This window comes from Hylaeus volcanicus, chromosome 5 (genome assembly GCF_026283585.1).
Source record: "Hylaeus volcanicus isolate JK05 chromosome 5, UHH_iyHylVolc1.0_haploid, whole genome shotgun sequence".
In the NCBI taxonomy this organism is placed as follows: Eukaryota; Metazoa; Arthropoda; class Insecta; order Hymenoptera; family Colletidae; genus Hylaeus; species Hylaeus volcanicus.
The window spans coordinates 28757410-28767552 of record NC_071980.1 but is presented as its reverse complement, the minus strand read 5'-3'; the positions used below and the strand labels follow the sequence as shown (position 1 = coordinate 28767552).

At 35.3% G+C, this 10143-nt stretch overlaps 3 protein-coding genes and 1 long non-coding RNA gene across 9 annotated transcripts in view; 1 reads left to right on the top strand and 3 right to left on the bottom strand.

The window, feature by feature from the left end:
• Positions 1–110: 110 nt before the first annotated feature.
• On the bottom strand, positions 111–2660 carry LOC128877220 (UDP-glucose 4-epimerase-like). 2 transcript variants are annotated; one of them, XM_054124352.1, is made up of 7 exons: positions 2525–2660; positions 1983–2142; positions 1585–1703; positions 1212–1502; positions 964–1144; positions 551–835; positions 111–488 (listed from the first exon to the last, which is right to left on the bottom strand). In XM_054124352.1, the coding sequence occupies exons 2-7, from the start codon at positions 2110–2112 to the stop codon at positions 436–438; spliced, it is 1059 nt and encodes a 352-aa protein (XP_053980327.1). In that variant the 5' UTR covers positions 2113–2142; positions 2525–2660; the 3' UTR covers positions 111–435. The 2 variants fall into 2 exon arrangements, with proteins under 2 accessions (XP_053980327.1, XP_053980326.1); XM_054124351.1 differs by having other exon boundaries at positions 1983–2175; positions 2525–2644.
• Positions 2661–3246: 586 nt separating this feature from the next.
• LOC128877223 (mediator of RNA polymerase II transcription subunit 4) lies at positions 3247–4689 on the top strand. The gene is made up of 4 exons (XM_054124354.1): positions 3247–3388; positions 3473–3879; positions 3951–4070; positions 4156–4689. Exons 1-4 carry the CDS (start codon positions 3321–3323, stop codon positions 4323–4325), a joined length of 765 nt encoding a protein of 254 aa, XP_053980329.1. The 5' UTR covers positions 3247–3320; the 3' UTR covers positions 4326–4689.
• Positions 4187–5032, bottom strand: LOC128877224 (uncharacterized). Its single transcript, XR_008457214.1, has 3 exons — positions 4998–5032; positions 4698–4797; positions 4187–4329 (listed from the first exon to the last, which is right to left on the bottom strand). It is a non-coding gene; the product is annotated as an uncharacterized LOC128877224 (long non-coding RNA).
• A 654-nt stretch (positions 5033–5686) lies between these two features.
• LOC128877218 (SAC3 domain-containing protein 1) overlaps positions 5687–10143 on the bottom strand; it is a 7893-nt gene continuing 3436 nt past the window's right edge. The window contains exons 1-7 of one of the 5 annotated variants that reach the window (XM_054124346.1): positions 7381–7619; positions 7087–7176; positions 6846–7007; positions 6518–6772; positions 6312–6452; positions 6058–6247; positions 5687–5987 (exon numbers count right to left, since the gene is read on the bottom strand). In XM_054124346.1, coding sequence (XP_053980321.1) covers positions 5910–5987; positions 6058–6247; positions 6312–6452; positions 6518–6772; positions 6846–7007; positions 7087–7176; positions 7381–7439 — 975 coding nt within the window. In that variant the 5' untranslated portion in view covers positions 7440–7619 and the 3' untranslated portion in view covers positions 5687–5909. The other 4 variants (XM_054124348.1, XM_054124345.1, XM_054124347.1 and 1 more) reach the window with 4 other exon arrangements.

Below are 10143 nucleotides of genomic sequence, written 5' to 3'. Positions count from 1 at the left end.
ATCGCGCGAAGATACGAATACATTGATGCAAAATTAAATTGTTTTTTTAATTGATAGAAATTATCCCTTTTAATGTCTATTTAGGTAATAATTGATGTAAACACATAAACTATATGGCACAATAATTTAATACATGGTTTGCAATTTCTTATAAAAATACAATAGGGTGAACAGCTGAAATATATTTATAATATTATATATTCGTTATGTCCTCTAAAAACGATTTTGAACATAGAAAATGCTGAATGTATATGCTTAGTGTTAAATAAATATATATATACATATATATATATGGATATACATCTATGTTGTGTTTTGGTCTTAACTTTGGTAACTAGTCACCACCATGGCTTATACTTGAATAACAAAAAACAAAATTAAAGTTCGTCAGAATTTTTAAGAAATTTTAACCATAAAACATTTAAAAAATTACTACTAAGATTCATAACCATTCGGATTACTCTGTTGCCATTTCCACGTATCTATACCTGTAATAAATTTAAAAATTAATAAAAATCATCGATAACTAACTCCTAATACAGCAACTTACACATATCATCTATATTTCTACTGGCTTGCCAATTTAATTCCTTTTTAGCTATACTAGCATCTGCATAACTGGCAGATATATCTCCTGGTCTACGTTCAACTATCTTGTATGGTATTTTTCGACCCGATGCCTTTTCAAATGCACGTATAACTTCAAGTACCGAATAACCCTTTCCGGTACCTAAATTGATTGCTTTAAACCCAGTTGGATTTCGAGATTTTTGATAAATCATTGCTTTCACGTGACCTAGTGCCAAGTCCATGATATGAATATAATCGCGAACACCTAGAAATTTAACATGAAACAATCGATAGTTCGCTAATTAGAACTGAATATAACCTTAAATATCCGTAAAGCCAAACTTCTTCTTTGAGTTTTTTGTTTCGGAAAAGTAATTTTGTCTAGCTACGTACCTGTTCCGTCAGGGGTATCGTAATCATTGCCATAAACATACAGCATTTCTCTTTTCCCGACGGATACTTGAGCAATGTATGGCATTAAATTATTTGGTATACCATTTGGATTTTCTCCTATTTGCCCGGAAGGATGAGCTCCAACTGGATTGAAATATCTTAGAGATATAACAGACCATGCCTAAAAATTCGTTTATAACAAATATTTAATTTGTATTGTCAACCAAATATAAAAGACACAATGTTACCTTATCTGAACTACATAAGTCTTTTAAAATTTCTTCAACCATGTATTTTGTCTTTCCATATGGATTTGTACAATTTCCAGTAATCATATCTTCGACTAATGGGAGTTTTTCAGGAGTTCCATAAACAGTGGCACTACTTGAATAAATTAAGTGCTTTACATTGTACTCTGTCATAACTTCTAACAGATTTAACGTTCCAGTGACATTTGTTTTGTAGTATTCTAGTGGTTTTGCACAAGATTCACCCACAGCTTTCAAAGCAGCAAAATGTATGACACAATAAAAAGTATACTAAAATACAAGTAATAATTGATATTTCAAGTATATATTTCTAGTATATATAATTAACTCTTGATAAAATTTGTAATGGTACCTTTTTAAATACATCTCTCAATTCATTTACATTTGTTATATCGCAACCAATAAATGTAATTTTTTTGTTTGTTAATTTTTCAACTCTCAACAAACATTCTGGTTTTGTATCATTGTTTCCTACAAATGAAAGATAGAACTATAATCCTACAATGCAATTTTGAACTATGGAGAGGAATGTACACTATAGGGAATAACTGAATGTTACAGGTACAAGTATTACAGAATTTATGCAAAAGTAGGCTTGATAAATATTAGTTCAATTTTATTTCAATGCAAGACAAAGTTACTTTAATGATTTTTGTTGTACAACTATATAATAATATTTTTAAAAATCATTGACATCGTAGATATGTATCCTGTTATTGTATTGTTGCAATTAGGTTTGTTACACCTCACCTTTATAAGCATTACTACAGTTGTCTATTACCACCACCCTAAAATCTGCTTGTATTAGTTCTAATACAGTATGAGAACCGATGTAACCAGCACCGCCCGTCACCAGTACATCCCCAGATTCACTTGCCATTGTTTTTTCGTGCTGTTCTAATTGTTATTTCTAACATAATATTCTATAATTATTGTGCTTTAACTTAACAGAAGAAAATTAATACGTTAGAGAATGTGCAATGCTAAAGGCATGCTAACAGTTCGACATACAAGAAAACAGATCTAAAGAAATACTTTGTAAATATTGGCTGTTTAAAATTGTTTCACATTTTACATATAAATCGTGTCAGGTAATAAACATTGTTACATATATACAATTTATAATTAAATTCCAACAAAATGTAGGTTCTGAACAAGATTTAACTGTAGTATTATTTATTTATACAAACGGTTACACACATTTATTGTAGAATATATAAATATAAACATGATATAATATTAACACACAGAAAAATTACATATGGATATATAAGAAAAGATTAGTATTGTACCTTAATGTTTGACAAAGTTTGACACGTAAGCAATTAACCTTACTTTATCAGCGGCACAAGACACACGCCGCACAACGCACAAGGTATACTACAGTGTTCCAACATCATCGTCAAACATCGATAACAATATTTGTATTCCGTGATAAAGTTATGTAATACTAACACGTCGGCATAGGTGTTTCAAATACTTTTATAAGCAAGTACATTAATAATTGAATGACAAATGACCTATAAATGTGAATAAATAATCGAGTATCTTCATGTTTTAATTTCCTCGCATGATATTTAATACCTGAAATTTTAATAAACTACGTTTCAACTGTTTAATAATAATTACACGTGTACAAAGTTTTGATAAGTGATATTCAAAGTTGCACATAATTGTAATCGTGAGTTCGTCCTTACTACTAACGTCTTGACTGAACTGGTCTTGACTTAAAAAGTATATGTGCAATGTCTTCGCAGGTTTAGTGCACCTCTATTCAGAAGTGACGGACGTAGTCAAATTTATATAAATAATAAATATGAGCAAAATTAGATTATAAATATAATAATTTATTTAGAATGTAAAATATGTGCTATAGAAGTAGAACTTGAGGACCTCTGGCGTGCGCTTCTCTGACTTATGGGCTTATGTCATATCAGTGCATATTAGCTTCAAGTTTCAATGGACAATGTTGATGCCAGCACTACAGAGAAATCAAGAGAAACCGGTAACGGCTTACATTAAAATACTCGATCAATTTTTCGCGTAATATAAGTAATCGCATATTTTTCGATCGCATCATCGAAAAAAATGGCTTCCGGCAAAAGCACCAGAGAGGTTCTATTGTCTCTCATCGATGACATCGAACTCATAACAAAGTAAGGCATGAATGATCTACGAATATTCGAAATTATCGTACCAAACAATTTTATTTTATTTTTGTGGATTTTATATTGCTTTAGAGAAATGATAGAAAACACCATTGCTCAAAAACAGCTGAAACTGTCGAGCGAGGTACACGCTCAGCTGACTGATTTGTTGATTGCTAAAGACGATGAATTAAAAATGACTTTGAAACGTGCGGCTGAACAAGCGAAAATTAATTTAAAAATGGAGGCATTAAAAGTTGAGGTAGAGAGACAGGATCAAGACATTCGACAACTGCAGCGGCAACTGAAAGAAGCAGAACAAATTCTAGCCACTGCAATTTATCAAGCAAAACAGAAGTTGCAATCTATTGCTCGTGCCAATAAAAAGCCAGTTCCTTCAGAGGAACTTATTAAATATGCACATAGAATAAGTGCATCGAATGCTATTTGTGCACCACTTACATGGCAACAAGGAGATCCTAGGAGACCATATCCCACGGGTGAATTTCTACTACTTGTGTTTTTTGTCCATTTCTACCTAAGCATCGAATAAGTCTGAGCGTGCTTGTAGATATTGAAATGAGATTGGGATATCTTGGACGATTAAGCGATCTTCCTTTGAATGGACAGATGTTAGGTTCTCATCCTGGAATATCATCTGATTTGCATAGAGCTGGACATCCTGTGGGTGGTATGATAACAAAACAATTCTACTAGTAGTAGTATATCAAATTTTATTTCTATGGCATAAGTGTACATTGATATAATTTTTTCAGAACCACCAGTGTCACAGGCCAATCAATTTGCATGGCATCCCTCTGGTGAAATACATATGTCGGTGAGCGGCCAAGGGAGCGTCGCTATGAATACTCACAAACAGGAAACAGAGGATGTGGAAGTTATGTCCACAGATTCGTCGAGTAGTTCTTCCAGTGACTCTCAATGATTATCTGTTTGCAATGATAGATCATGGACTGAACTTTGTTTACTTATTATTAAATATTTATAAAAGACGTAACAGAAGAAATAAATTTTGTACAAACATCTAACAACTTCTAAGCGTTTAAGTTATAGTCGATATTTCATAATATATGACTTTTGAAATATTTTCTGAAAAAGTGATAACGAGTGAAAGGGATCTCTGTAGAAATGAATTCAAATGGAATTACATGTTTGAATAGTTTGAATTGTATCTTAAAATTACGATGAAGTGAAGAAACTAAGATAGAAAATTCTCTAGAGAGTTAGGTATAATAAACACAGTCATACGACACAATATTTTTATCGTTCTTTATGCTGAAGAAATTCATTTACGTACGATCAGTACAATGTACAATGCTAAGCCCAGTCTCGAACCGCAGCTCATGAGTTCTATCAAAAGGATGATATCAAAACAGTCGTTTAACGTTTTCGACAACCTGTAAAGCAGTTTTTCTTAATAAATTCTTTCCTAACTCCTGCAACAACAGAAATGTTGAAACTGTGATACACGTTATACGATTTGTAAGAAGTTCTGATGGAATTTGAATTCTGCTTTGGATTTTGAAATTTATGACGCGTTCGACAGAAATATAATCGCGACTAAGAACAAAATTTACAAAGATATACGTATGCTTACTTTATCAGCTCCAAATGCATAGCCACCATCCATTTGCCGCAGAGGTGTAGCACCATATTAACTATAAAACTAACTTCCGCTACATGGAGCAATCTGCATTATCGACAGAGCAATCTGCATTATCGACCGGCCGATCTATATTACCGACAGAGCAATCTTCATTACCGACCGAGCAATCTGCATTACCGACAGAGAAATCTACATTACCGACCGAGCAATCTGCATTACCGACCGAGCAATCTGCATTACCGACCGAGCAATCTGCATTACCGACCGAGTAATCTGCATTACCGACAGAGTAATCTGCATTACCGACAGAGAAATCTACATTACCGACAGAGAAATCTACATTACCGACCGAGTAATCTACATTACCGACCGAGCAATGCATTACCGACCGAGCAATCTGCATTACCGACAGAGAAATCTACATTACCGACCGAGCAATCTGCATTACCGACCGAGTAATCTGCATTACCGACAGAGAAATCTACATTACCGACCGAGTAATCTACATTACCGACCGAGTAATCTGCATTACCGACAGAGAAATCTACATTACCGACAGAGAAATCTACATTATCGACCGAGTAATCTGCATTACCGACCGAGTAATCTGCATTATCGACCGAGTAATCTGCATTACCGACCGAGTAATCTGCATTACCGACAGGGAAATCTGCATTACCGACCGAGAAATCTGCATTACCGACCGAGAAATCTGCATTACCGACCGAGTAATCTACATTACCGACCGAGCAATCAGCATTACCGACCGAGTAATCTGCATTACCGACCGAGCGATCTGCATTATCGAGCACTCTACATTATCGACTTTTGAAATAAATATGACTTTATATCATCTATACATGATACTTTCCGTATTATTCTTTAATTTTTGTTGCAAGCATATTACATGGACATCAGAAGAATATCTGGTAGAAAATTATGCAGAGATTGATAAGTGTAGTAATACATTTCGGGATTTGACTAAAATGAAAAATAATGCGTTAGTATGGAACGTGAAATTTTAGATTAAAGAACATGCATCTTTTCTTACCAATTGCACTTCGTCTTTAAAATTTGCTTTTTGAAATAAAATATTTTGATCTGTGAACACGAGACCAAACAGTTCACAATCTGCTCGAATCTTTTCTATATCTTTATACAATAAAACTGTTTGTAATTTTAGTCCTGGGAATGTAAATACTTTACTATTATATCCTGAGCTCATGATTTTTAACGCTGTTCTGAAATATTTTATAATATATTTTAATTATTAGACAAATCAGATGTTTGTCGCGCTTAAAATACCTTCTTATAATTTGTATGTTAATCATAGCTGCACAAATGAGTAAGGGAGAGAGTTGTTGAATCAATGAGCACACACGCACGTAATTTTTTAAATACCAGGCGAACGATATTTTCATTGAGAGTTGGATATTTGAGTTTCTTCTGTAAAAATTGTGAGAATTGTAAAGGTGAAAAAACATTGTATATTAATTACACCATTTTTATACCTTAAATCAGACGACAAGCTCAATGCTCTTTTTAAAGTTTCGGTATTACCCATATTTAAAAGAATGTACAATGCTTCCATTTCTTGACGATTATCATTCAAGCTTAGTTTTTGCATACACCTATCAAGATCCAGAGAATCTGGCTTGTCATTCTGTTCCTTTTTGTCGTATAAGACAAGCAGAGATGTTATGCATTCGGTTAGGTGTTGATTATTAATTTTTGGATTAAATTCAGAGATACTTCGATCACACAATCTGCAATTTTTCAACCTGTTCTGCTCTGTCGTATGATATATTCTCCAATTCTGCATAAAATATATGATCGTACCTTTGGGCAGAATAAACAAGAAATCGAACTATCGGTTCAAAAATTTGTATACTTGTAAGGACATCGATTCTCTGAATTCCAGCATCTTGCCTCACCGATCTCAGACGGTCAAAGATAAAATCGTACACTACTACCCAGTCAACATCTGTTCTTGTAGCTATTCTGAAATACGGTGCCGAGTTCTATCAAGAGTGATTTATTTAAATTCGCGTAGCAAAAGAAATCATGATTTAAAACGCACTTAGTAAACAAATATCTAATCGTTGATAATAATACAGGTGCAGGACGTAGTTGATCCGGATCGGTCATATTTACTCCAGCTGCTGGACGACTGAAACATTTTACAACTTTCGTTGGATCGGCCTTCGGTCGTTTACTATTTGCCGTCTTTACACTCTCGTCAATTTCGAATATATGCAGTAAACCTTCTTTCTCTCTTCTAAGTTTCCAACACGATAGAGATTAAAATTATCTTATTATACCTCTACATATGTATTTCAGAACTAAACTATGATAAGTGTAAATTATAACCTACATCCAACATTCCTTCTCTGGACACATCGACAAACATGTTCCTTTTATGATATCGGTCATTTTGTAACATTCAATAAACCAATGTACCGTTAAAATATGTCAAACTTAATGTCCATATTACATTCTCTTTATAAACGATTACTGTTGCCAAGAGTCAACTAACTTCATGCATATGACTTCGGGTTACTAGTTACGTGCATGTATGTATTTACGTATGATACTAACGTGATATTTCGATAAAGGATATTACCTACGTAGTCAATTTGTGTACGCATTTGTATACATATATACGTATACTTAAGGTTTTGGAAGAGTATATTTACACTTCATCCGAGAAGAAAAAATCTGTAAACATAACCACGTGGCTTGCGTCAGAAATTTATTAGTTCGCTCTATCTCCGTTCAGGAGTGTATCATAATCATAAATCGAAACACATCAACGGAAAGGAAATTGATTAGCTCTACGAAATAAAGGGTAGGAAAATTCGACGTGGCTTTTGATAAGCTAGTATACGATATTATTTTATTTAATTTCTTTGGATATTTTATTTTATCGACCCTTTTGCTGTGGAACCGTAATTATTGCACACGAATAGTAACTTGCATAACTTTGATCGAATCAAAGCGCCCCTTCGTGTTGGTCTTGTCCCTGTTGTGTATACAGGGTGTCCCAAAAATGTTGTAACATCTTGAAAGGGATGGTTCGGGAGGTGATTTGAAGCAACTTTTTCCTTAGCAAAAATGTTGTCCGAGGCTTCGTTGAGAAGATATTAACGGAAAACACTGACCAATCAGAGCGCGAGTATACTGGTGAGCGGCCGCGGTAGCGTATGAGCGAAGCCGGCTGAGCGCGTAGCCTACGCTCCAACGGTATCCGCGCGCTCTGATTGGTCACTGTTTTCCGTTGATATCTCCTCAACGAAGCCTCGGACAACATTTTCGCTAAGGAAAAAGTTGTTTCAAATCACCTCCCGAACCACTCCTTTCAAGGTGTTACAACATTTTTGGGACACCCTGTAGACACGTGGTTTTATTTACATACCTTTCTTCGCGCTAAGCGAGGTGTAAGTAAGTACACACGTGTTCATTTATCTCGGAGATGTACACATGTACTATAGGTAATTTAGATATCACATAGACGCGAAGCTAGTATGAATTCTTTCAAACGATGACCTTCATCGCGTTATTTCTGTTTGCTTTTTATAGTGAGAGCAGTTTCGTTCGTCGACGATATCTTAAATCAGAGCTAACTAAAACAACAACGATCTCCTCGCAACTGTGCGAAGAACATTTTTTTTTGGAAGCGAGAAGATAACGTGCATACAGCGGCGGATTCGGTTATCAGAGCCTAGAGATAATACCGTGACAGTATTTTTATACGATCCAGAAAATTCGTGTATATTTTAATAAGGTGTCAGGAGTCACTGAAAGTGATCGAGGGGAACGTTCTTGCGCGTCCTTGTAGTTTGCACGATACCTGTTGCGTTGTCATCTTCGTCGACACCGTTATTGCGAGAAGGTTGTTGATCTTACGTAAACTATCGTCCGTCTTTTTCTATCTTCTTTTATCGCTTGCCCTATCTTCAAAGAATTACTTTTCTCCTCTCGCAGTCTCGAATCACGGTTCCCGTCTAGACGAAGTTTGACTATCTAAATCTGCAAGTACGTTTTCAACGTGTTACGACAGAAAAAGTTATTTCATTACTTTACAATTTTTCATAATTTTCTCCATGTTTATTGTTCCATCGACGTTGATTCTTTCTTGCCTAAACATCGTTTCGAATGACGTGCACGGGTGCGCGACACACGGCGATGCCAAAAATCGTTTTTGTAAACATTTGTCCAGTTTCCTAAGCGGCCTTGATCATTTATTCGGTTTCGAAAACCAGCGTCCGGTACTCGATTAAACGTTAGAAAATCTCTTCGCCCCGATCGAGGTAAGAGGATGCGCAATTATGCCGGATTGCGAGAGCTCTTTGATGCTATTTATGAAAAAAAAAAAAAAAAAAAAAAAAAATTATCCGTACTTACAACGAACTCGCTGTGTAAATTCGGAATTTTTAAACGATGCGTTTTATTTATTAATTATGCATCGAAGGAATCGTGTCACGTGTAGATCGCGTACCGGAAAAACCGTGACACGTATGCCTCAGTATATGTACCGCGTTTGATCGTAAGATTCCGCGAAAAAATCCATGTTTAGTCGGCCTTAAGGACGCTCGTGGTAATTAACATTGACGTTTGGCGATCAGTGCTCCACGGCATGGACGTCGGAACAGAAAGGTGTTCGTTGCTTGAAATTGTCTCACCGATCACTGATGTACGATTGCATGCCGAGAAAATTAATATCGGAATTTTGTAGCTCGATCTTTGAAACATCTATAAATCATGTCGTCCATACGCGTCGCATGATCTATGCGGCAAATTAAACGCGTATTAGCGAACATGTTAAGCACGAGTTCGTATAAAACATTCTAATGGTACGTACGATTGGGAAAAAAACTTGAATGCACTACTGCACGTGTACAGTCGCCGTTAGCGGGAAATAAAAAAAAACGTAATATTACAATGACTCATTAACCACTCAACCGGATTTTCATGCATTCTTTTTTTTTTAATGAAAATGGAATAGAATAGTTTTATACTTATCTCTCTGGGCGCTCGATTGAAGAAACTTTGCGACTTTTATGAAATGTATTTATTTAACACGTTCACGCCGGCGTGCACCACCGGTGGCTCACGCTCGAGTAACTATCAGACGGCG

Excerpts from the sequence above, each read along its gene's own strand:
- LOC128877220 (XM_054124352.1), bottom strand. The coding sequence starts at position 2,112 with ATGGCAAGTGAATCTGGGGATGTACTGGTGACGGGCGGTGCTGGTTAC. Across the intron at positions 1,704-1,982 it reads CTGTAGTAATGCTTATAAAG|GAAACAATGATACAAAACCA; the intron begins GTGAGGTGTAAC and ends TTTCATTTGTAG. Across the intron at positions 489-550 it reads TAGAAATATAGATGATATGT|GTATAGATACGTGGAAATGG; the intron begins GTAAGTTGCTGT and ends AATTTATTACAG.
- LOC128877223 (XM_054124354.1), top strand. The coding sequence starts at position 3,321 with ATGGCTTCCGGCAAAAGCACCAGAGAGGTTCTATTGTCTCTCATCGAT. Across the intron at positions 3,389-3,472 it reads GACATCGAACTCATAACAAA|AGAAATGATAGAAAACACCA; the intron begins GTAAGGCATGAA and ends ATATTGCTTTAG. Across the intron at positions 3,880-3,950 it reads TAGGAGACCATATCCCACGG|ATATTGAAATGAGATTGGGA; the intron begins GTGAATTTCTAC and ends GCGTGCTTGTAG.